General features: G+C 43.5%; 1 protein-coding gene across 6 annotated transcripts in view; it reads left to right on the plus strand.

Annotated features, from left to right (window-relative positions):
- Positions 1-27,564, plus strand: part of LOC308073682 (histone deacetylase 4-like) — a 247,764-nt gene that overhangs the window by 190,276 nt on the left and 29,924 nt on the right. For all 6 annotated transcript variants that reach the window (XM_080412737.1, XM_080412733.1, XM_080412734.1 and 3 more), the window contains 6 exons: positions 1,702-1,748; positions 6,821-6,928; positions 9,690-9,745; positions 9,916-10,003; positions 14,004-14,123; positions 14,601-14,698. In XM_080412737.1, the coding sequence (XP_080268863.1) occupies positions 1,702-1,748; positions 6,821-6,928; positions 9,690-9,745; positions 9,916-10,003; positions 14,004-14,123; positions 14,601-14,698 (517 nt within the window). The remainder of the gene's footprint in view (positions 1-1,701; positions 1,749-6,820; positions 6,929-9,689; positions 9,746-9,915; positions 10,004-14,003; positions 14,124-14,600; positions 14,699-27,564) is intronic.

Consider the following 27,564-nt stretch of genomic DNA (forward strand, 5'->3'; position numbering starts at 1 on the left):
CGGTGGAGGTGTTACGATCAGCCAAGGACTGTCTGAGACGCTGTGAACCCCACAGTGTCCAACAAGCTGCTCCCTCCGTCACCTACCAACCATTGCCGTTTGGTGGCTCCAGTGCAGGTGTAGCATGGGGCTGCCATTGTGCACGTGTGTGTGTGTGTGTGTTCATTAATAGACGTGCCCCCATTGGCCCGCTTAGATTCCATCCCAGTAGAGACATAACTTCCAGTCCAGTGTTTCTACCAGACGCTTCCAGTCTTAAGGCCACGCAATAAGGTGGACCCACCTGCACTGTGGGGGGAGAGAGATGCATAAAAACATAGTAGAACTGCAATGGAAAAGGGACTAAATGAAGCTACAATCCAGCGGCATCCCCAGGAATTAAATTTAGGGCAGGCGAGATATTTTTTTGCCCCCCCCCCCCCCCCCCTCCTCACCTCTATTACCCCCCAAAAAAAGTAATTTCAACTCAATCGAAAATCGGCTATCGAAAACTGCCGAAAGTGGCAGTTTTCAAGATGTTATGGCCATTATCTCTGGAACTGAAAGTCCAATCTGCTCAGTTCAAAGCCTTTTGTGGTTAGTTAGGTTTTCTAGGGGAGGCGAGATCTTAGTTGGGCAGGCGACCGCCTGTCCTGCCTCTACAGTGAGTACGCCACTGCTACAATCCATGAGTTTTATGTCCGTTGCCTCTCTCCCAACTGAGAGAGGTGATTGCAGCGATGAACTACAGTACAGATGGCGGCGCAGGGCCGACCCGATAACCCAAATGGATATCGTGCATAACACATGGCCTCTAATGCCTGACTTAATATCATGCAATTCAGGATTTGCTGGCTAAGAAAAAAATTCTTGTATCCAATGTATAAAGGGCTTTTCACACCGGGAGTGATTGACGTGCCTTGTAATTCATTTTCAATGAGAGGGAGAGCAGGCAATCTGACACGTGGAGTGACAAGCGGGCGCACTCTAGCCTGGTAAACCCTCCCTCCGGAAATCTCATTTCTATTTGATTCCAGGAGAATCAAATAGAAATGAGATTTCCGGAGGGAGGGTTTACCAGGCTAGGCGCACTCCCGCTTCGTCGCAAAACTTTGAATATATATTTTTTAAAGTTAACATTTGTAACTCAAATCTTTGCTTCTGGGGGTCCCTGGAACTACATATTTTGAGATGGGTGTCCGCAGCCAAATACATATCATTTTATGGGGTCCTTGACGTGAAAACATTTGAGAACCACTGATATTCAGTAGCAACATACGTGGCCTCTGAAACCTGTCAGGATTCAGAAGACATTTGTAGATGCGTTCCCGGGGATTGAATGGGATAAGCAACGTGGTCCCAGTCGTGACTTTTAGACACAGCAGAATCCTGACTGTTAATTTAACACCCAAAAAATCAACCCAGGATCTTGCGGTGTAGTCTTGCGGTGCCCCTCAGGAGAATGAAGCTCATTCTCTTCTGAAAACAAAATGTCTCTCTGGGCTTTAGAGAGAGCCTTGATTTCATCCTATACTTAGTACGGGGGCACGTTTGATTGTGGAAGGTCACGAGGTCAAATACTCAAGTTTAAAGGTCGTAGGGCCCGCCGTGCCGTGTGAGTCCACAAGGTTACCTCGTCACCTCTGACCTCCCTCCCTCTCTCTTTCTCTTTTTCTCTCCCTCGCTCCCACATCTCTCTCTCTCTCTCTTTCTTTCTCTCAGGTTCAGTGAGCCCAATGTTTGTGAGGCTGCCATGTGGAGGAGTGGGGGTAAGTCCATCTCTCTCTCTCTCTCTCTCTCTCTCTCTCTGACAGATACAACAGTGGCATATTTGTATCTTTCAATTCATCGCTGTCGGGTGGAAAGCTTGTGCAGTATGTCCAAAAGCTGTTACTTTTCAGTGAACTAACAAAAGAACCTGTGTTCCAAAGGATCCATTGTAGTTATAGAGAGGATATAGAGTAGAGTATAGACGCCTTGTGAGCTCGTACACCGGCTGTTTTTGCTACTTTTGTGTGCCACTGTGGTATGACGAAGTAGGGCATGCATTTGCCTAAAAAGTCGAAACATTGACATGCAAGTTTTCTGCCCGATAGCGACAAAGTTATTAACCACTTAAACCCCATATGGTTGAGTGGAGTCTCTCAGGGCTCTATGCTAGTGTATTTTCTGTTTTCACCCTAGGTATTAGGTATCTTCCCTGAAAATAGCCGATCGGCAAGCTCACACGATTTTCTGCAAAAGTTTTCCCTCAGAATATGAATCCTGGGGTTTAAGTGCTTAGCATTTGTAAAGAGTGGTAACACCTTGTATCATGACTACCATGACTTTGGTCTTTACGCAGTAACGTTCTTCAGTGTTCATTTAACTCTGAGAGTGTATTAACTACAGGTACCGTATTTTCCGCACTATAAGGCGCATCTGAGTATAAGGCGCACCTTCAATAAATGTATTATTTTCATATATAGGGCGCACCGCATTATAAGGCGCACCCGCACTATAAGGCGCACTGACGGTGCGGCTTATAGTGTGGAAACCAAGGGAACCAATATTGATACATATATAAGGCGCATCGGATTATAAGGCGCATCCGCACTATAAGGCGCACTGACGGTGCGCCTTATAGTGCGGAAAATACGGTACATACAGTATACTATGCATTTGTACACTCTTGAGTTACAAATGGATACATTAATCGTGAGGATTTTACTGTGTGTGTGTGTGCGTGTGACCTCTAGGTTCAGAGAGGCTGATTTTATATTGAATAGAAAAGTACTCAGAGGACTACATGGCAAGCTGTCATCTGATTGGCACGGCACCTTATGGGTCCATTTTTATGCTTTCAGTGAAATGAACACTCTGGGTTTTACTGTGGTAATGAAACTGTCTCAACATCAACTAGGAGCGGGCTAGCTGTTCCTCTGTTATATCCTCTTCCACTTCCTCCCTCTCTCTCTCTCTCCTGCTTAAATAATAGTGCCATTTGTTCTCCCTGTACCACAAACACACACGCACACATAGACACACACGCGCACGCGCACACACGCACGCACACACACACCACCCCTGAAGCTCAGAGGCAACAAAAACTGTTGCTCTGCTTTCAGTCGAGTTGGTAATTATATCCAGATGTTTTCACTAAACAAGCTTTTGTGTGTGTGTGTGTGTGTGTGTGTGTGTGTGTGTGTGTGTGTGTGTGTGTGTGTGTGTGTGTGTGTGTGTGCGTGTGCGCGCATCTGTGTGTGTGTATAATGGGACGTGTTTGTGTACATAGCAGTGTGTTTTGGGATGTTTGTTTCTCTGTATATTCATGCCAATGATGATTGAAATGGGCACTGTGTGTGTGTGTGTGTGTGTGTGTGCCATCCATATGTAGTGAGGGTCAGTCCAGCACCCGCCCACCATATTCTGCCTTTATATCCCTCCCCTTCACCCCCCCCTCTATACTGTCCTCATCATACCTTCATCATTCCCCTCATTCCCACTCATCCTCTATTATATTTAGTCTTTTCTTTCTTGCTGTTTCTTTCTCTTCTCTGCTTCATCCATCTCTCTCTCCTCCCTTGTTTCTCTCTGTCCCCCTCTGTCTCTCTGCTTTTCGATTCCCTCTCAATCTCTCTCTCTCTCTCTCTCTCTCTCTCTCTCTCTCTCTCTCTCTCTCTCTCTCTCTCTCTCTCTCTCTCTCTCTCTCTCTCTCAGAGGATGTTGGTGAAGTTGTGGTGGGAACCAGAAGGGCCCTCAGCCCTGTTCTTTTTAATGGCAAATAGAACAAAATTGTTGTCTTCCTGTCGTACACTCTCACACACACACACACACACACACACACACACACACACACACACACACACACACACACACACACACACACACACAGAGGGAAGGAGCGAGCGAGGGAGCAGAAATTAGGCTGTCAGCCAGAGGAAAACCATCGTTCCTTCATACCAACACGTTCCTGATCTTTTCTGCCCCTGACACGCACGCACGCACACACGCACTCACACACACACACACGCACACACACATACACACACACACACACACACACACACACACACACACACACACACACACACACACACACACACACACACAGTACATTAAACACAAACACATAGAACATGCACTCATCACTCCCTCATGCCCTTCACTTTTCATCTCATGTGTGGCTCTGCAGGAGTCCAGCCATCTATATGCGTGCGTGCATGTGTGCGTGAGTGAGCGTGCGTGCGCGAGCGTGCGTGCGCGAGCGTGCGTGCGCGAGCGTGCGTGCGCGAGCGTGCGTGAGCGTCTGTTCGTTCATCCAGAGCTAATCCTGCAAACCGCTGGACCCAAACAAAAAAAGTTTGGATTTGGCTGAAAACATGCCCAATTTCTTTGTCATAGTGTACGTCATGGATACGTCATGGATACGTCATGGATACGTCATGGATACGTCATAGATCAGTCATAGATGATAGCTGTCTATAAGAGGGTCTGGTCTGTCTGTTTGTCCGGAGCTAATCTCGCAAACCATTGGACCAATCAGCTCCACATTTCTTGTGCACACTGCTAGTCGGATACATTAGTACAACTCATACACTCATTTATATTCATGTTTTATATATATTTTTTGAAATAGACTTACATTTTATAATGGATGCTGGCATGCCTTGGATGGCTTACTGGTTAATGGCAGGCTAGCTAGCTAGCTAACTGGCCAGTGTATTAATTGGCTGAGTGAGTGACTGGCTGGCCGGTGTTCATATATATATTCAATGTAGGGATGTCTGGGCTTTATGCTATAGAAACCCCTTGTGTGGGCCCCAGCAGCAGTGGGTTCCACAGAGTGTGTGTGTGTGTGTGTGTGTGTGTGTGTGCGTGTGTGTGTGTGTGTGTGTGTGCGTGTGTGCACACGCACACACACACTCTGCCTTCCTCTGTGCCCTATCTTTTCCTGTCCATCACGTCTTCCATTTGCAAATATTGTCTTGCCATGACCGTTTGAAGGGTTTACACTGCCCTGTGCATGGCTGTCATTACAATCACTCACACAGGGTAAATAATCTATATCTTTGCATAGAATTCAGTGTGTGTGTGCGTGCGTGTGTGCGTGCGTGCGTCTGTGCATGTGTATACCGTGGTGATTGGGGCTCAGGGCCAGACGTGCTTCAGCATTAATCAAGCCTGACTGCTGAATCGCTGGCCTCTGTCTCAGAACACACACACACACACACACACACACGCACATGCACACACACACACACACACACACACACACATCGTTCCCTGTGACTCGAGTCTCTTCATGTTTATGTCCAACAATATATTTTCTTTCTTATATCGATTTGGTTTCCCGGGTAGGTTAACCCATTAAGACCGGGAACGCGTCTGTGTCATTTTTTGACTATTCAAAAATAGCAGATATACAAGCTCACACCGAGTGCCGCGCTATGAGCTTGTAGATCTGCTAAATTTTTGAAAAATCTTGATTTTTTTTTTTTTTCAAAAAACTGTTAGGATTTAGAAAACATTTTAAGAATCGGACTCAGGCCTTAATGGGTTAAAACAACACTAGGAATGATTTGGAAATACTACTTGACCCAGGCCATTGCACGTGTAGCTTGTAGACGTACAGTATACAGTATGCATGCCTCCAGAGCTCTCTGATTCGTATCCCAGCCACCCACAAACTTGCACCTTCTCTGAACTCCTAGCATGCTGCAGGCATATATATGGGCCTCTGTCCAAGGGACCTTACACCAGACACACTTTGAAAGGTGCACTGTGACACACTGAAAACTCCAAAAAACGAAATGTACTTGGGTGCCCACACAGCAAAATCCTCAAATGTCAGCCCTTTAACCCATTAAGACCTGAGGCGATTCTTTAAAATGTTTTCTAATTTTTTTTTCAAGATTTTTTAAAAATCTATTTTTTTCTCAAAAAAATTTTTAGATTTTTTTTCTCAAAAAATGTTTTAGATTTTTTTTTCTCAAAAATGTTTTACATTTTTTTCAAAAAACTGTTAGGATTTAGAAAAAATCTTGAAAAAAATCTATGATTTTTTTTCAAGATTTTTCAAAAATAGCAGATCTACAAGCTCATAGCGCGGCACTCGGTGCCGCGCTATGAGCTTGTATATCTGCTATTTTTGAATAGCCAAAGAAATCTAAAGTGACACAGATGCGTTCCAGGTCCTGATGGGTTAAACCTGGCATCCCCATTTTGGGCATGTCATTATAGACGAAGATTTTCAAAAGTATCTTTTTTTTTAAAAGCCAATCTACAAGCTCACAACACATCGGATCTTAACACGTTGTGAGCTTGTAGATCAGGTGTAAAAAAAATTATACTGTAGCTCATAAGTGGTTAACTCTTGAAAGCATAAGAATTAACCTGTTATAAGCATCCATGTTTGCACTCTGATGTTCCAGTGCAAAAAGCACGGTGTGTTGTGTGTGATTGTGCTTGTCTCTGTCGACATTCTGGTACTTTATTCAAGTTGACCTGAGTAGGGGTGTGTGTGTGTGTGTGTGTGTGTGTGTGTGTGTGTGTGTGTGTGTGTGTGTGTGTGTGTGTGTGTGTGTGTGTGTGTGTGTGTGTGTGTGTGTGTGTGTGTGTGTGTGTGTGTGTGTGTGTGTGTGTGTGTGTGTGTGTGTGTGTGTGTGTGCGCGCGCCTAAGAGATTGCCTGGGAGGCATCACAAATGACAGACAAATGGCTCCTTATGTAGAAACATATCCTTGTCAAACAATACCATGTTCCAGCAATGCACGTGTTGATGTTTTTTGCCAATGTTTGTCAGTCTGTATTTTAAGTGTGGCTCTGTCTGTGTATGTGTCCTTATATATTTGCACCGGCAGGTGGACAGCGACACCATTTGGAACGAGGTCCATTCGTCCAGCGCTGCTCGCCTGGCTGTGGGCTCGGTGGTGGAGTTGGTCTTCAAGGTAGCGTCTGGAGAGCTCAAGGTTGGTCAAAGTTATACTTCTACCATCAACAATGTTCTTAAAATGGCACAAATAGCAGATCTATACGTCTACAAACTCACACGACACATCACATCGTGTTGTGGTTATAACCCTGCTCAATCCGGGAACGGCATCTGTGTTATTTTAGATTTGAGCTGTAACCATTATTTTATACTTTGGCTATTCAAAAATAGCAGATATACAAGCTCATAGCGCGGCACCGAGTGCCGCGCTATGAGCTTGTAGATCTGCTATTTTCTGGAGAAAAAAAAAGTGCAAATCTTTGAATATATATATATATTCTTTTTTTAAGCGAACACTTGTAACTCAAATCTTTGCTTCTGGGGTGGTGGGGGGGGGGTCCCTGGAACAAATTATTTTGAGATGGGGGGGACGGCGGTCAAATACATATAATTTTGGGTGGTCCTTGACATGAAAACGTTTGAGCACCACTGATATTATAGCAACATACGTTTTTTTCAGAAACCATTTAGGATGTAGAAGACATTTGTAGATGCGATGGTAGACTTGATTAGATGTTATTGTATCCCATATACTTGAGACGGTGTGTGTGTGTGTGTGTGTGTGTGTGTGTGCGCGCGCGCGTGTGTGCGTGTGCGTGTGCGTGGCTGCGCGGCTCATCTACCGTGTGCTCATCTACCAAAAATACCTTTACAACTATCCAAGAGAGAGAGAGATTTGCGAGAATCTTGTCATACCTAAACCGCTCTTGAGCTCCCAGCTCTCGGAGAGAGGCAGGAATGTGCTTCCTTCCCCACGGCTCTTATTAGCACCTCTCAGACAGACGCCCCCCCCCCACCACCCTACCGCTGTCTCGCCCGCCAGCCAGCCAGCCAGCCAGCCAGCCAGCCAGCCTTCCTGTGTCTGTGGCTGCGCCTGGCAGCGCCCGCTGCAGTGTTTGAACCCAGCGGGGCGGCTGGGTGCGTTGGGCACACACGCTAGTGCAACAATCACTGCTAACAGGCCTCCTTTATTAGCCACACACCACAGCCACCTGCAGCGCAGCAGGCGTGCCCAAGCGTTAGCCTAGCCGCTTCGCCACGCCGCCGCGTAATGACATTCCTCCGCGGAAATCGTATAGCAACTGCCATGCTAATACCCACATGGCGCTTTGGCAAAGGAATGCTATAGCTTTCATTACTTCCTGTACGTTTGTGTGTGATTGAATTACCACAAAATATGTAAGTTAGGGTATATATATCTACCAAACTGTGTTTTTTATTCGTTTTTGAGATGAAACGAGATGAAACCGACAATTTTAATTCATGAAAAATACCTGCTTCCTTCATTTAGGGTTGAAGTTCACAGGAAGTTACTTACTCTCAGCTTAACCTGATCTTAACACATTTATACGCACACACACACACACACACACACATTTTCCCTCTCTCACTGCCCTGCCCTCCAGGGATCCTCCATAGCCCCAAATAATTAGATAAATCTTCAAAACCCTCTCTTATTGAGCGTCACACTCTCACTCGTTCTCGTCATTCCCCTCTCTCTCTCTCTCTCTCTCTCTCTCTCTCTCTCTCTCTCTCTCTCTCTCTCTCTCTCTCTCTCTCTCTCTCTCTCTCTCTCTCTCTCTCTCTCTCACTCCCTCTACCTCTCTCTCTCTCTCTCTCTCTCTCTCTCTCTCCCTCCCTCCCTCCCCGATTACACCTCGACACACACACACAGGCAGGCTTCTATGACAGGGTGTCCTCTGGCCAGCTGGGGTGGTTGTTTCTAGAACGATCCCCTGGCCAGCTGCTAATCCACAGCAGCTGCCTCAACATCATTATCCAGGGCCTGCCTCGCTCTGCATCGACCCTTACATCTATCTAACGTCCCCGCACAGCACCGAGACCCCTGGAAGCAGTGGGCGGCAGTCCCACAGGTCCCCACATTAACACAGCAGCCCCCAACTGACCCTTCGCAGCAGCCTCTGTGTGTGTGTGTGTGTGTGTGTGTGTGTGCGTCTATTAATCTGCATTCTGGAGCTTAGAAGTGAGGACATTCTTGGGAAAAAAATATATATAAAAATGTATGCTCACGACAGCACGTTTTGAGCTTAACTCATTGAGTGCCAATGACGTCGCAGACGTCACGTTTTTCATAAGCCCAGAGTGCCAATGACGTCTGAGACGTCATGAAAAAAAAAAAAAAAAAAAAAAAAAAAAACTCAAAAAATAATCTTTTTTTTTTTTTTTTTTTTTTTTTTGAAAGAAAAGGTTCAGAACCCAAGATATGATGATTTGAAGATTTGCTGCTCCATTCACTTCTTGTTTAACTTTTTACTGAAAAAGGCTGTATCTCGGCTCCAAAGCACTTTTTTTTTACAATGTATTTTTGGCCTTGGCACAGGGGTGATATAGCCAGAAATATTTTTGGCACTGAATGAGTTAATAGATCGGCTATTTTTTGCCATACTTTCTTTTAAAGTGCGTCTTTGTTTATTTAGATTTTGACAAAATGTACACTGTATAGATATAGTTAAAGATATATAAATGACATGCGCAAAATAGGGATACAGTACAGTTTCGGTGCAGTTACAGTACAGTACACGTATGAATGTAAGTTGCTATCTTACCTTAATCTGCCCTATAATCCTTTCATTGGGAAATCAATTAGGTGTGAGCCGTAAGGGGATTTGAGGACGTTGTCAGGGTCGACATGGGTCGTGTGTACGTGTGCGCACGTTTTATGTTGTGCTGTATTTACTTAACCCCGAAGTCTAAATGATTGTCGTTTCCATGGACAGAATGGTTTCGCCGTGGTACGGCCCCCTGGACACCACGCGGAGGAGAGCACGCCTATGTAAGTAATCCATCGTTTAATAAGCCTATTGACCCAAGAATACATTAATGGCAGTTGGAGGGGAGAAAAGTTTACTGAAGCACACTAGGAATGACGTTTCTCTCACTTCCCCTCTTTCTCTCTCAACCCTCTATATATCCCGACTTGCCTGGCATCCTTTCTATCTCCAGGGGTTTCTGTTACTTCAACTCGGTGGCCATCGCTGCCAAGCTCCTACAGCAGAGGCTCAGCGTCGGCAAGGTCCTCATTGTCGACTGGGTGAGTTCATTACAAAACACAGCAAGCCTTGCTCACTCGCTTCAAATGCCTTTTTAATTCCACGATAAATTAGCCGTTGTGCACTAGGGCTGTCAACTTTCCTCAGAAATGATATTCGAATATTGGTCTTAAAAATTGGCAGATATTCGAATATATTCGAATATTATTATTATTATAAAAATAAATATATATATTTTTTTTTGACAGAAACAATACAAAAAACAATGTATCGAGTGCTCGGATCCAATAAAACATCTTTTGTTTGTTTTTATAACTTGAGACATTGTTTTTTGTATTGTCCCTGTCAAATAAACAGTTTTTTATTTTATTATATTTTTTAATATTTGAATATTAATTTTCATATTCGAATATACATATTTTCCCCATATTCGAGGAATATTCGATATTCGAATATTAATTCATCAGCCCTATTGTACACACGGTGTAATCCTGTAAGGTGTGCGCACATTCAATACAGAGCATCCCTGCTTATTCCTGTTGGAATGTGATTACGAACCCCAGTTCCAGTATTAATGAAACTAATGGAAACTAATGGTGTAGTTTTTTCAGCAGTGTGCCAGTATGTGACACAGCAGCTACAGGAATAGAAATAAAAGTGTGGTTTGCACAGACGCAAGTCATGCGTTGCAAACCGCCATGACACACGGAATCCGCAGGGAAAACAGTGTTTCTACAACATACAGTACAGTAGTGCCTGTGGTCAGAAGTGGAAGTGACTGCAGAGATACCACATTTTGTGAGGGGTTTTTGCACAAAACCTGTTGGAGGAATTCCAAAAAACATTCAGAATGGTGGAAAATCTACTTGGGTTGTTGGGACATTTTGTTTCTATGACCTACACACAGTATAGTTCAAGACTTAACCCATTAAAGGAGAGTTCCGGTCATTTTAGGTTGTATGTTTGATGTGTCGCTAATCACTCACCAACATACAAAGGAACGTTGAATATTTCCAGATCTGCCCCTGTTGTCCATACTGCAGACCCCTTGCAGCGGCATAATGGGAGAGTGTGTAAGAGTGAAAATCGTCTATTTTAACAAATGCAAAGTCTGTTTTTTCTTCTCCTAGTACTCATCGTGGAGTCTCATGATACTCAAACATGCGCTGCATGTCCCTCATGAGCTACCGCTAATGCAGAAAGACATGACGCTGGTTGCTTGTTTCTCTCACAGAACCTGGCGTCTGTGAGAGAAACAAGCAACCAGCGTCATGTCGTTCCTTTGTATGTTGGTGAGTGATTAGCGAAACATCAAACATACAACCTAAAATGACCGGAACTCTCCTTTAAGACCTGAGGCGATTCTTAATTTTTTTGAAAAAAATAAAAATAAAAATAAGAAAAGTAAAGATTTTTCAAAAATAGCAGATCTACAAGCTCATAGCGCGGCACTCGGTGCCGCGCTATGAGTTTGTATATCTGCTATTTTTGAATAGCCAAAGAAATCTAAAGTGACACTGATGCGTTCCAGGTCTTAATGGGTTAAAGGCCAAAAGGTAAAGTGGCTGTTATGCTGCGAGTGCGTTCACACGGGCAGATACAAAGACAGTGTGCCATTCATTTTCAATGGAAGCCATGCAGCGACATGAAGATACACAGCAACATCTGACGTTTGTAGCTGCTACAAACGATACAAAGCTACACAAATTCAAGTTGAGCTGGGTTCAACTTCCGGATACAAAGATACAAAACTACAACTGTAGCTCCGACGACGCAGCGCTCGATGACGTCAACGACCGTGTTGAGCCACACGGATACAAAGCGACAGAGCGACAAATAATGCTGTGTATTTTTGTATCTTTGTACCTGCCCGTGTGAACGCAGCATTACAGCGCCACCATGAGGCTAATAATAATAATACATTTTTATGTATTGCACTTTTCATTCACAGGGAATCCCAGAGTGCTACTTGGTAAAAAACACATAATCAATCATAGAAGGTTGGAAGCAGGGTTTAAAAAAAACAAATGTGGTTAAACAACAATTTAACACGAAAATGCCTTCCGAAATAAAACAAATAAAAAAGCTAATTGGAGGATTTGAGTGTAGTAACTGTAACTCATGGTTTCTGAGACAATAAAAAAAAATACTTAAATGGGAAATCACATTTTAAAATGAAATGATAAAATATATAAATTAAACTATAAAACAATCAAAATACGCGATTTCTCATGTACATGTCAGCAGCAAAACTGGGAAGAGAGTTTTGCGGGTACATAATAAAGAATAATATGCGCGATTTGCTATACTGTGGTTGCCCTAAGGTCAACCACACTAATAAGTCAAATCACAATGGTGGGGGAAAGAAATGTCGCTGGGGTGTCGTGTGGTTCTCATGTGGGCTGTGTTTTGTGTTGTACATGTACTAATAATAGGCATTATAGCATTATCACTTCATGTCTTTTTTCCCCCCCAGTTGCATATTTGTTTTATGATGAGTTTTCAGAGAGAGAGTGGGAATACGGTGGGTGGGTTTTTGAGGAGGACCTGCGACATAAACGGCTCTCCAAAATCCTGGAGTATGCTCCGGGTTGACCACCGAGTCCGCATTTACGGTTACCGAAACAATGACGGCGTTGTCAGGCCCTGTAGCAACAACAGCCACGACCAGACATTCGTCAACAAGACAAGTGGCCTTGAAACATCAGCTATTTGGGTCAGACGCTGTCCCCGTCTCCCTTCCTTTAAAAGGAACTCCAAAACAAATCGTTCCAAGAGACGAAAAAACCCATTTCGGGGCAAATGAGCGTGACGAAACCTCGCCCGTTGGTGCCCTACGGTGGCTGGCTATGGCCATCCCCAGAGCTCTCTTTGAAGAGACTTTTTCATTTCCTCTCTTGTCTGTCATGGTGGGGGGGGGGGAGGTGGGGGTGACTGCTGTGGCTTACTGTCGTGCCACAGTGCAGGGACATGTCATGACGCCAACCCTCCAGCCAAAAGGGACATTTTTGGGAGCCATTGTATTAACCCTTTAAGACCTGGAACGCATCTGTGTCATATTTTAGATTTGAGCTAAAAAAAAAGCATTATTTTACACTTTGGGCTATTCAAGAAATAGCAGATATACAAGCTCATAGCGCGGCACCGAGTGCCGCGCTATGGGCTTGTAGATCTGCTATTTTTGAGAAATCGTGAAAATGTGTGCAAATCTTTGAATATATATATTATTTTAAAGCAAACATTAACTAAAATCTTTGCTTCTGGGGGGTCCCTGGAACAACATATTTTGAGATGGGGGTCCGCGGCCAAATACATATCATTTTGGGGGTCCTTGACATGAAAAAGTTTGAGCACCACCGATATAGAAACATACGTTTTTCAGAAAACAGTTAGGATTTAGAAGACATTTTGTAGAATCGGAACCTCGAGGTCTTAATGGGTTAAAACATTCCTAGGATGTAGTGGTTGAGGTCACTTTTATGGCTGTCTTGTTGTCGGGGCCAGTTAGAAATGAATAGGTATTGTTGTTTTGCTGAAGAGCTGCAATTCTTTTTTTTATTTTATTTCTTTATTGCATGATGTCCGCCTGTCCGTCCCTGTCAACGTCACATCGGAGCCCTCAGCTGAGGGCGACATGGACTAATTGTCTGGCAGCTTTTCAGTGATTATTCCATTGTGTCCCTGTATAGACGTAAGGCCTCAGTTCTCTTTTTGGATTTTGTCTTAACCAAAAGAGCTGAATTCTAATTAACCACATGAAACCCTAGCATCCCTATTCTGGATGCATGTCGTAATAGGCGAACATTGGGGGGGGGGGGGGGAATGGCAAATCTACAAGCTCACAACACATCTCAACACGGCGTTTTGTGAGCTTTTAGATCTGCTATTTTTTGGGGCGAAGAGATCTGCTGTAGAGGGGGGAAAAGTACAGAGCTCTGGGGGACTCTGGTCAATGAAGTATATAGGGTTTCGGTGGTTTGTAACAAAACTTTTTTTCCTACTACTGTAGCTCACTTCTAACTCATCTTTACTGGTTGCTAGGATGTTCACCATGGTAATGGCACCCAGCAGGCCTTCTACAGTAATCCTAACATCCTCTACCTGTCGCTCCATCGCTATGATGACGGAAACTTCTTCCCTGGCAGTGGAGCCCCTGACGAGGTGAGGAGAGAGGGATCTGTCGATGTTACAAAAAGTGATAAGTCAATGCCCTTTAAGCTGTTAAAAAAACATATTCAGAATTTGAATTGGAGTATTTGCATTCAAAACCAACCTTTTAACTGGCAGTTAACATGTAATTTGTGAACTGTGATTAGACACAAGATAGGTGGCAACAATTCCATTAACTTCTACCAAGCTCCTCTGCAACAGTTTATTCATTTATTTATAATTTATCAAATTTACCTTGAAGATCAGTTCAGTGATGGAGTATTTAGGCATTATTCTATGTATATGCATCACTGATCAAAGTGTGTGTGTGTGTGTGTGTGTGTGTGTGTGTGTGTGTGTGTGTGTGTGTGTGTGTGTGTGTGTGTGTGTGTGTGTGTGTGTGTGTGTGTGTGTGTGTGTGTGTGTGTGTGTGTGTGTGTGTGTGTGTGTGTGTGTGTGTGTGTGTGTGTGTGTGCGCGCGCGCTCAAGGTGGGCAATGGAGCAGGCATGGGGTTCAACGTTAACATGGCGTTCACCGGAGGACTGGACCCTCCCATGGGCGATGTCGAGTACCTGGCGGCCTTCAGGTAAGCCTGAAGGCCTTGTGGCATTTTTTTGATCTGAAGTTCTGTGGGTTGACCCCACGAATCTGGTGTAAGGGCTAAATGGCCTTCTTGTGGATATGGACAATTATCTGAGCACTGCGATAATAACCCACATGCAGTCTGACTGTACTGTATGTCACAGTAGGTCTTTTAAGTGAGTCAACAATAGCTCAGAGTTTAGGATGTGCCGTGAATCCCATTTGATGTGGGTAGAACCAAAGGAATAGTAGCATTCTGGGTATTTCCTTTTTGTCACAGAGCCATTCTGTGTGGGGAAAAAAAGAAATGAGTACGTAATATATGATGTGTAGTAAAACATGACCTGGCTGTGACCGTTTAGTAGGCAGACTGTTCCCTATCTAATGCCCAGTGTCTGAATTCTATTAGGTCCGCTGTCTGGGTGCTATTTATAACCTCAAACAGACAGACAGACAGACACGCACGTGTGCAAGACACACACACATATGCATACAAGCATGCTAAAACAGGCATGCGCTCGCCCCAGAGATGTACACGTAACACACACACACACACACTCACACTCACACTCACACTCACACTCACACTCACACACACACACTCACACTCACACTCACACTCAGACACACATGGCAGTGCTGTTCATACAGTCATGCCCTACCCCACCATATGGTATGGAGCAGGTCTGGATTGGTTCCAGCCTTCTTTGAAGATGAGCCCGTGTGTCTGTGTGTCCATCTGGCCCCGTTTGCAGACCCGACAGGCCAATGTCGACTGGCCCGCCGTCGGCACGCAAAGCCCCCCCCTCCCCCTCCCCCAACCGGCCGGAAGCACACCTTGGCCCGTTAATGAAGCCCAGACGGCTGCGTTGCTCTTCATCCTCTCACTGCCCCCCATGTCATCCTCATGATGCCCTCTCTGATGTCCACGTGCACCTCTTCCTCTGACAAGTCACATAAACTATGTCACACTTAGGGTGGGATTTATGAGCCAACGCTGAAGCTATGTGCAACACACAGGGTGGTATATACTCTATATACACTGCTCTCTCCCTAGGCTGGCAGTGGGAGAGTAGCTCCCAGGATTACATAGGCAATTGGCACTGGGTGAAAATATGGGTTACAAAATTGTTTGGAAAAAAAACAAACATACTGTACATAATTGTAAGGGATTATTTACACAAGAATCATAACTACTGCGTTGTTGCGGTAATAGTTGTTGTTTCATCAAGGCAAAGCGCTATGCCTCATTTTGCCAAATCTAAATAGAGATTTTTGTAAATACACCAAAAGTTCTCCACAAGAACAATGTTGGTGTAACTACCGTAAGATGTTTGCAAATGTAGATTTTGAACTACGACCGAACTTTCACACTCACTTTTTTTACTTCAAAAGACACTGTTAAGGCGTTCATGGCCAGAGGAGGTTCTGTTTCATGACATCATGCATATAGCAGCATGTGCTGTGATTGGTCTACCTTTTAACTCATTCAGTGCAAAACTTATTTCTGGCTTTATCACCCCTGTGCCAAGGCCAAAAATACATTGTAAAAAAAAAGTGCTTAGGAGCCGAGATACAGCCTTTTTCAGTAAGAAGTTAAACAAGAAGTGAATGGAGCAGCAAATCTTCAAATCATCATATCTTGGGTTCTGATTTTTTTCTTTTCTTTTTTTTAAATGTTTTTTATTAACTTTTTACTTTTTTTTATTATTTTTTTCGTGACGTCATTGGCACTCTGGGCTTATAAAAACGTGACGTCAATGGCACTGTATTAGTTAACCCATTAAGACCTGGAACTGTGTCATTTTTAGATTTGAGCTAAAAAGCATTATTTTACACTTTGGCTATTCAAAAATAGCAGATATACAAGCTCATAGCGCGGCACCGAGTGCCGCGCTACGAGCTTGTATATCTGCTATTTTTGAAAAATCTTGAAAATGTGTCCAAATCTTTGAATATATATATATATATATATATAACATTTTTAACTCATATCTTTGCTTCTGGGGGTCCCTGGAACAAAATATTTTTATCGGGGTCCGCGGCCAAATACATATCATTTTGGGGGTCCTTGACATGAACAAGATTCAGCACCACTGATATAGAAACATACGTTTTTCAGAAAACTGTTGAGATTTAGGAGACATGTAGAATCGGCTTCAGGTCTCAATGGGTTAAGGGGACAGATGTACGTACAGTACAGATGCACAGCCATGCCATGAAAATGAAATGGTGTAGCATCATCTTATTCATTTGTCAGTCTTACACTGTGCTTAAAAAGTGCACGGTTGATCATGGTTGCATCACGGCAACCCTACTGTATTGGTTAGAGAGAGGTTCTCAGGTTTTAAATTGCCCACAACAGCCCCCGTGCCCTATGGAATTGTCCTCAAGCAAGACGCTGACCCCCATGCCTGCCTACTCATTATTATAAGCCTTTGTGGATTAGAGCTTTGAGCTAAATACCTTGAATGTTAATGTAAATCAACATGGTTTTATTGGGGAAATCCTGACAGCTCAACGAGTACGTTGGGAAAACTATGACTATCACTGACCCTCCCAAGCTGAGAGGCGGCCAGCGTTCTGAAGCAGGAGTTATCGTGAAAAACCCATCCAAATGAGGCTGTAAAGTTGTTTGTGTTTTCTTTTCTCTTTTTTTAAAGTACTGTAGGTATCATTCTGCGTTTAGATAAATTACGAGCAGATAAAATCTATGAGGCATATGCTGGCAGTGACTCCTAGTTGGGAAATGCATTTACTGTAGCGTGTCATCTCATAGTATTGCCTTAGTACAACATTCTAAAAGCTCAGACTTTTGCGAATGCTTCCAGAACTCCTATTGTAATTGAAATACCGCCTGCTTTTTTAACTTAGAAGACCTCTTCCTGCATTGTACCAAGACCTTGTGTGTATCGTCTGCAGGAGATTGCACTTTAAAGGCGAGGGCCTTTAATGTGGTAGTAGCTAATAACCTACTGTAGCTTGCCTTTCACTTACTGTAGCCCTCCACACTGAAGCTACAATAATGATGATTGAAGCCTTGCTTCTGCAGTAGCTTCCAATAAACCAAAACCATCCCCAATATACAGTATTTTCACTGTCCCCGAGCAGGTATTGGCTCCAGAGAACATCCACTGTCAAATATCTCATTCAGTTAATTTAACTGGGCACTAATTGTCAACATAATCTTCAGAAAGAAATGTATTAATGAAGAAACTGCTCTTAATCTTTCGTCAAAGTATAACGGTGATTACTATTGGGCAGATTTAAGGATTTCTTTTGCTGCAGGGATCTACTGTTAACAGGTTTTTGATTGCAAAATGACAACTTAGAAAAATCATTTTGCTGCTGACTAGTCACTACTTCTGCCTCAGTCACTTGACAAAATGTTGACTCCAAGTGATCCATGTTGGCACGAGACATATTGTCTGAAGCGCAGAGCTCCTTGATCTAAGCCCTAAAATTCTTGAAACACTTTGCTTTTTAATTGGTAAAAAAAAACATATATGCCGGTGAACACACAGATGTTTGCATCCTCACCTACATATAATACGAGTGCACCTGCGTGCACGTCTGTCTGAGTTTACATGACACATGTGGCTTGCATGTTGTTTTAGACATGTACACCGTAAGTCATGTTATCAACCTCTGCATTATGGGAGCGAGGGAAACGGGGACGGAGCGAAGGAGATGAAAAGAGCCCAGGAGTTCCTCAGTGTCACCTCAGACCGTGGCGTCATCCATCCCCCCAGGTTCTGATGAGTAATGGGCCCCACGGGACAACCCTGGCCTTGTCTCACAGCTCATAGATCTGCCATGCAGACACAGACACACACACACACATGTGCGCGCACGCGCACGCGCACACACACACACACACACACACACACACACACACACACACACACACACACACACACACACACACACACACACACACACACACACACACACACACACACACACACACGCACACACAGTAAAAGTAAAAATGTAAAATGTACTTAAAGTACTAAAAGCAAAAGTACTAAAATGTTTGAAAATAGCAGATCTACAAGCTCACAATGTGTCGCATCGCGACGCGTTGTGAGCTTGTAGATCAGCTTTTTTCAAATAGCCTAGGTATAAAATAGGTCTAAAGTGATTAATGTATGTTTTATAATGTAATAATTTATATCTGCAAAGTAACTAGTAACTAAAGTTTTCAAATAATTGTAGTGGAGTAAAAGTACAATATTTGCCTCTGAGATGTAGTGGAGTAGAAGTAAAAGTACAGACAATTGGAAATACTCCAGTAAAGTGAAAGTACCTCAAAATTGTACTTAAGTACAGCACTTGAGTAAATGTACTAAGTTACTTTACACCACTGCACACACACACACACACACACACACACACACACACACACACGCACGTGAATGCATGGATAATTCTGCAACACACACACGTGTGCTCCACATCACGCACACACCGACACGCACACGCGCGTACACACATCCAGACATACACACACACACACACAACGTGCACTCATACGCCTGATTTATATGTATGCCCTGGTTTCGTGCATCGGGAAAATAGCCGATCTACAAGCTAGTCGCTGCACGACACAGCACACAGCCATGCATAAATCAGGCGATACACTGATACACAACCTTTTTTTTTCTCCTCATCCTCCAACCACACTGTTTATCCGTCTGTTGTGGTCCCCCCCCCCCTCTCTCTCTCTCTCTCCCCCTCTCTCTTTGGGAGGGGATGCGTGCCTTGCGGCCAGCACCTTCCCATTCCTGCACTGGCCTGTGCCACGTTGCATTTGCAAGGGATCAAGCCTGAGCCTCAAGAAAGCAGGGAGAAAAAAGATAAGAAAATTGGCCCTAATGAAAACCAGAAGCACAAGTCTCTCGCTCTCTCTCTCTCTCTCTCTCTCGCTCTCGCTCTCGCTCTCTCTCTCTCTCTCTCTCTCTCTCTCGCTCTCCTCCCCCCTTTCCTTTCACTCCCTCTTTCGCCATGAACTTGGAAAGAAGAGAGAGGAGGAGAATTAAACTTAATTCAAACCAGCTCTCCGCAGCGCCAGATGACAGGGCTTTGAAGTGTGTGTGTGTGTGTGTGTGTGTGTGTGTGTGTGTGTGTGTGTGTGTGTGTGTGTGTGTGTGTGTGTGTGTGTGTGTGTGTGTGTGTGTGTGTGTGTGTGTGTGTGTGTGTGTGTGTGTGTGTGTGTGTGTGTGTGTGTGTGTGTGTGTGTGTGTGTGTGTGTGTGTGTGTGTGTGTGTCTGTTTTACTCTCTCACTCTCTCTCTCTCCCCTGCTCCTACTTTTTTTGTGAATGCAGGGGAAAGCCTTTAGAGCTCTGCCACAGTTAACCTCTTGTTGTCTGGTTTTTGGCGAGCAGCACACCTTCCAAACACACGGGGTCTATATTTTCTTCCAAACAGGCCTTGGCACACCCCTCTCTCTTCAGAGGGCTGGGATGAGGTTGACAGTGTGCATGAATCTCCCCGCCGGTGGTCAGACCTAACTTCCAGAGCTCTCACTAATTAGTCCCAGTCCCAAACCAGGGGAAATCTAGGAATTAGCCTGTAACGGTAATTAGCGTTTGGTAAACTCCAGCAGAGAGGACACAGCGGCGCGGTATAGATGGCAGGCCTGATGATTAGAGAGCCTGTTCCTGTGAGCACACACACACACACTATCACAGGTGCGGCGGCCGGCGCTCACAGCGGCCAACGTGCACATGTCTGTCGGGAGTTTCGGCGGTGTCACTGACCCCCTCCCATGAATGTGCACGGTAAAACCCTTCGTGTTGATTTAACTCTGAGCGTTGGTTACGTTTGTACACGCTCAAGAGTTACAAATGGATAAATGAAGACTGAGGATTTTACTGTGCATGTGTGCCTTAACGCAGTGGTTCTCAAAGTGGGGTCCGGGGACCCCCAGGGGTCCTTGAGGGGAGTTCCAGGGGGTCCCCAGCCAAATGATAGATAGTTAGGCACCAAATGGACCCTTATGGGTCTGTAATTCTGAGAGCGTACAAATGGAACCCACTCTCAGAATTAAATTAACATAGATTTTACAATATAAATTGGGGTCCCAGAGATAGTATTGCCATTAAATGGGGGTCCGTATAGCCTAATGCATGTCAAACTGGGGGTCCTTGAAATAAAAAATTGTTGAAAATCACTGCTAGAGCCGTACAAATCTTCTCTTATGGGGGGGGCCATGGCATATCTTTTCAAATGGGGGTCCGCGGGCTAATAAGTGTCAATTTGGGGGTCCTTGACATGAAAAAGTTTGAGAACCACTGGCCTAACGGATGTGTGAAGAAACTGAATATAAATGACAATACGTGTTGTTCTATGCTCCCAATTACAGTGTCACTTACAAAGATATTATATATATTCGCGATATTTCATTGAGATTTATGTGGGACACCGATGGCCTAGTGGTTAAGTCATGTACCGCTGTCAGGCTTTGATGCCTGACAGCGTATCCTGGGGTTTGATTCCCGAACCTGCAGTGGTGGAAAAAGTACTCGCATATTTTACTTAAGTAAAAGTAGCAATACTGCAATATAGAAATACTCCGTTACAAGTAAAAGTCCCTAATTCAAAATGTACTTGAGTAAAAGTACAAAAGTGTTGGCATCAAAATGTACTTAAAGTACCAAAAGTAAAAGTACTCATTATGAAGATCAAGTTTTCAAATGTATAAACATCTTTTGAAAATAGCAGATCTACAAGCTCACAATGCGTCGCATCGCGACGCATTGTGAGTTTGTAGATTGGCTATTTTCAAATGGCAGAAATGTATACAGAGCTGAAGTGGTTAATGTATGTTTTGTAACAAAATCTACAAAGTAACTAGTAACTAATGTTGTCAAATAATTGTAGTGGAGTAAAAGTACGATATTTGGATCCAAGATGTAGTGGAGTAGAAGTAAAAGTATTGGAAATTGGAAATATTGAATATATATAGTACAAATACCCAAACATTTTACTTAAGCACAGTACTTAAGTAAATGTACTTAGCTACTTTCCACCACTGCGAACCTGGCAACGGATTTGCTGCATGTCACTCCTCGACTCTCTTCCCCCGTTTCCGGTCTCTCTCCACTGTCCCGTCAAAACAGAGGTGAAAAGCCCCCAAAAAAGACAAATCATCTATATTGAGATTTATTTGAGAAAACTGGCTTGTTGTCACAAGGCATTTCAACAAGGATATCATGACGTAAAAACCTAAAGAAACTAATGTACATCTAACAGTTCTGAATATTCAGTCACATTCTTCAGCTTATGGTCTACCACTCATACTTGATTTCATCCCACATAGTCCCCCACCCCCACTATATTGAGCGCGATTTAGTCGCCACTAAACCAAAGGAAGGAGATGAAAGCATTAACCCATTAAAGGGGAAATCCACCCATTTTCAATATTTAACTATGTCATTAATATAGCATAAAGGAGTTGTGTGGAAATAAGAAAAATTTAAAAAAAAAAATAACATTGCAAAAAAATTTAACATTGCAAAAAAATTAACATTGCAAATTACACCATGATGAGTCATCACAGTGTAATTTGCAATGTTAATTTTTTTGCAATGTTAAATTTTTTTGCAATGTTATTTATTTTTTTATTTTTTTCTTATTTCCACACAACTCCTTTATGCTATATTAATGACATAGTTAAATATTGAAAATGGGTGGATTTCCCCTTTAAGACCTGGAACGCATCTGTGTAATTTTTTGATTTGAGCTAAAAAAAAGCATTATTTTACACTTTGGCTATTATGCGCTACGAGCTTGTAGATCTGCTATTTTTGAAAAATCGTGAAAATGTGTGCAAATCTTTGAATGTATATATTCTTTTAAAGAATTAAAGCGAATATTTTTAACTCAAATCTTTGCTTCTGGGGGTCCCTGGAACAACACATTTTGAGATGGGGGTCCGTGGCCAAATATATATAATTTTAGGGGTCCTTGATATGAAAATGTTTGAGCACCACTGATATAGAAACATACGTTTTTTTCAGAATACTGTTGGGATTTAGAAGACATTGCATTTTGTAGAATCGGCTTCAGGTCTTAATGGTTTAAGTGACTAGAGAACCTTGTGGGGGACGGATAACATTTGGAGAGGAGCTCTCCTTAACTCTTATCAGCATGACTACGCCAACACCTGCTTCATCAACCTCTCTCTCTGTGTGTGTGTGTGTGTGTGTGTGTGTGTGCGTGCGTGAGTGTGCTCGCAGAAGGATGTACATAAAAAAGAAATCCCGGTGGATGAAATATCTGTGTCCCGTCCACTTATCTGTGAGAAATGGCATAAGCTGTAGAGCGCTGCCAAGACGATAGGAGGTGTAATTAGTGGGAACAGAGTTAAAAAATAAATCTGTGTCTGTGGGAAGGTCTGAGATGGGTCTGTTTGCGGCCCACTGCCAGCGGAGCTCATTTTCAATGGGTTTTTCATGCAGGCTTTCTGGCTTTACTGGACGCAAGCACCGAGATTGTTTCTGGCTGTTGCCATCTTAGCAGTGAGAATGACGCTGTGTGTCTGTGTGTGTAGTGGTGGAAAGTAACTAAGTACATTTACTTAAGTACTGCACTTAAGTAAAATGTTGAGGCATTTGTGCTTTACTTGAGTATTTCCAATTTCCAATACTTTTACTTCTACTCCACTACATCTCGGAGGCAAATATTGTACTTTTACTCCACTACAATTATTTGAAAACTTTAGTTACTAGTTACTTTTCAGATATAAATTATGATATTATGAAACATACATTAACCACTTTAGCCCTATTTTATACCAAGGCTATTTGAAAATAGCCGATCTACAAGCTCACAACGCGTCGCATCGCGACGCGTTGTGAGCTTGTAGATCAGCTATTTTCAAATATTTTAGTACTTTTATTTTTGGTACTTTAAGTACATTTTGATGCCAATACTTTTGTACTTTTACTGAAGCAAATTTTGAATTCTGGACTTTTACTTGTAACCGAGTATTTCTATATTGCAGTATTGGTCCATTTACTTAAGTAAAGAATTTGAGTACTTTTTCCACCACTGTGTGTGTGTGTGTGTGTGTGTGTGAGAGAGAGAGAAAGAGAGAGAGTGAGTGGGTGGGTGTGTGCATGTGCGTGCATATACTCCTCTATCTGTGTGGTATGTATGCTCGTCTCTATCTGTGCGGTATGTACGTACATATACGAGTGTATGTGCCAACGATGCGTTCAGGATCATAGAAAGCCAGGAAAGCGGTAATCTCATTAGAAAAGAGCTGTGTCCAAAAATCTGTGTTCTTGGAAAACACGATCTTTGTGTGTGTGTGTGTGTGCGTGCGTGCGTGTACTTTCGAGTGTGTGTATGCATGTGTGCATGGACTCGGTTGCGTGCATGCGTGTGAGATTCAGAGCTTACCTTCATGTTGAGGAGGATTGGTGTTGGCCCCAGGTTGTCTGATGAGAAAAGAGGTATGCACTCTCCGAGGCTTAGCAGGTCCTTCCCAAAGCATTACGTACATGACACACACTTTCTCACTGTCTGCCCCACACGCACGCGCGCACACACACACACACACACACACACACACACACACACACACACACACACACACACACACACACACACACACACACACACACACACACACACACACACACACACACACACACACAAGAGAGAGAGAGGGAGGGACTCACTTTTTAATCTAGATATTCAATTCTCTATTTATATTTTATGGGAGATTACTGTTTTCCTGCTTTCTTCCTGTTTTCTGGCTGTTGCTTTTCCCCCCTCTCCCTGTTCATGATCACATTCCTGTTGCCCTTGTAAATATGCACAGACTCACACACACATAGTAAACAGAACATAAAATCATGGCAAAAAATCCACTTACTAAAATGAGATCATGGCCATTATGCATCATGTTGTTCCGTTTGTTCACAAAGTTCTAATTGATAAAAATGACACGCACACACACACACACACACACACACACACACACACACACACACACACACACACACACACACACACACACACACACACACACACACACACACACACACTACACTACACACAACTACTTACCAAACGTACAAATACATGCGCGCATTAACAAACACACACACACACACACAAACAAACACTCACACACAGGCTCACAGCCAGTGCTTGATCTTCAACGTACACTCACTTGATGCAGGCGCACCTGTTGCTATGTAGGCCAAACACTACCAAACAACACTGTTTTACCGCTTTGTGGAGGGATCACTCATGATATGGTACTCAGTAAAAGCCTAATTTAGAAGTTGATGTATCCATTTGTAACTCTGAGCGCGTACAAATGTAAACCAAATGGACCCTCACGGGTCCCTTTTGGTTTACATTTGTTCCGGCTCAGAGTTAAATGAACAGAGAGAGAGAGAGGGCCAGAGGTTTGGATGGCGGACCCCGGGACCCCGGACAGTGCAGGATGTCCTGTAGCTACGGCAACGGGTCGTAAACTCTCCCCTCCCCGTAATTATAAGCGAAGGGCCTCCACGTACACATCCCCTGATTCACGCTCAATTAGACCCTCTTAAAACCCCTGGTTTCCCCTCGCATCAGCTCTCTAATTGATCGCTGTGGCTTTTTATTCCGCTACATGTCGGGTCGTTATTCGGAGAGAGGGGGGGGGGGGGGGTGATGACGCCAGCAGTTTTCAAAGAGACAGTTACTCTATCTCTGTCTGCCTTTTAAATGTAATGCTGAGCAAGGAGTATTATAATTTTCTTCTTCTATTTAACCCATTAAGACCTGAAGCCGATTCTACAAATGTCTTCTAAATCCTAACAGTTTTCTGAAAAAACCTATGTTTCTATATCAGTGGTGCTCAAACTTTTTCATCTCAAGGACCCCCAAAATGATATGTATTTGGCCGCGGACCCCCATCTCAAAATATATTGTTCCAGGGACCCCCAGAAGCAAAGAATAGAGTTAAAAATGTTCGCTTTAAACAATATTCAAATATTTGCACACATTTTCACGATTTTTCAAAAATAGCCAAAATGTTAAATAATGCTTTTTAGGCTCAAATAAAAAAATGACACAGATGCGTTCCAGGTCTTAATGGGTTAAGATGGGGAGATGGGGAGGGGGTGAGTGCAGGCACCATGTGATCACCCTGCCTGTTGTAATAACCTTGGTGTTCAAGGTTCCCCCTCTGCAGCGTGCGGCGGCGGGCGGCCCACATGAGCGCCTGTGGCCCACTTCCTTTGGTGTGGGGTCTTTTATGGTCCAAACGTTAATGGGCCAAGGCTGCGTGTGGGAGGAGAAGGAGGGAGGCAGACAGAGAGAAAGAGAGAGAGACCTGTGAAACACGATTAAAATCTTACATTTGCAGCTGAAAAATGTTATCCTGTCGTTTAATTTTCATTTAATCGTTTAGTTTCCTGATGGGTGTATGTATGCATTCATGCTGATAACAGTAGTCTGTCATAAATGGCATGGCCTGGCATTTGGAAATGCATACTGTATGTATATCATCTTATTGAATTGAGCAGAAGTTTTTGTTTGCTCTCTTCCTTCAAGCTGGTTGCAACAGCCTAGCGTCTGATGATGTAATCCTTTTTTTTGGCAAAACTCAACGTGCATTTTGTCACTTCTCCAAAAAAGCTTATTCGGCTCATTGCTTAGGATAAGTACTCCCATTCAGTGATTTCAGAGAAAGATACAGAAGGCTTTATTGATTGATCCCTCAGACTAGAAATTCGGGACACCCACAAAACAAAGACCCGAGCCGTGACACGGGATTTTACATCGAGCGTGATCCTGACATTGCTTTCAATGTCATTCGTCCATTGCCAGTGGTGAAAAGTAACTAAGTACATTTACTCAAGTACTGTACTTAAATACAATTTTGAGGTACTTTTACTTTACTGGAGTATTTACAATTGTCCATACTTTTGCTTCTACTCCACTACATCTCGGAGGCAAATATTGTACTCTTACTCCACTACAATTATTTGAAAACTTAAGTTACTAGTTACTTTGCAGATATAAATTATTACATTATAAAACATACATTTACCACTTTAGCCCTATTTTATACCTAGGCTATTTTCAAACATTTTAGTACTTTTACTTTTGGTACTTTAAGTACATTTTGATACCAATACTTTTGTACTTTTACTCAAGTACATTTTGAATTCCGTACTTTTTACTTGTAACGGAGTACTTCTGCATTGCAGTAGTGATACTTTTCCCTTAAGTAAAACATTTGAGTACTTTTTCCACCACTGGACCATTGCTAATACATTGTCCTCACGCTTTCGGGGGCCAAGGTCACCTTCTCTTTCTCCTTCCAGCACCGGCACCCTCTGTCTGTCCTTTTTTTCTGTCTCCGTCACACTCTCTCTCTCTCTCTCTCTCTCTCTCCCCCTTTACCCTTCTCGTACGCATGACGTTTCCTTCTGAGCTGGTGCCAGAGGCATGCTGACACACACACACACACACACACACACACACACACACACACACACACACACACACACACACACACACACACACACACACACACACACACACACACAGTGACGCACACTCTCCCTGTGTATTCTAGCTGTCTAGGGCTACCCAAACCTCCTAAAGCTGCCTCCAGCCTCTCCCTCAGACAGCTGTGTGTACGTATGTGTGTGTGTGTGTGTGTGTGTGTGTGTGTGTGTGTGTGTGTGTGTGTGTGTGTGTGTGTGTCGTGGGGGGGGGCGGAGGGGGGGTATGGTGGTGGTGTGCCCCGGCCGAGGGTTATAATTTGGCGGTGAGCGAGGGATGGAAAAAAAACTGCGGTCTTTGGGGGGGAGCTTTGGGGGCACGCTGCCCGCCCACAGCCAGCGCAC

The sequence above is a fragment of the Gymnoscopelus braueri genome, assembly GCF_963280865.1.
Source record: "Gymnoscopelus braueri genome assembly, chromosome: 18".
NCBI classification, from domain to species: domain Eukaryota; kingdom Metazoa; phylum Chordata; class Actinopteri; order Myctophiformes; family Myctophidae; genus Gymnoscopelus; species Gymnoscopelus braueri.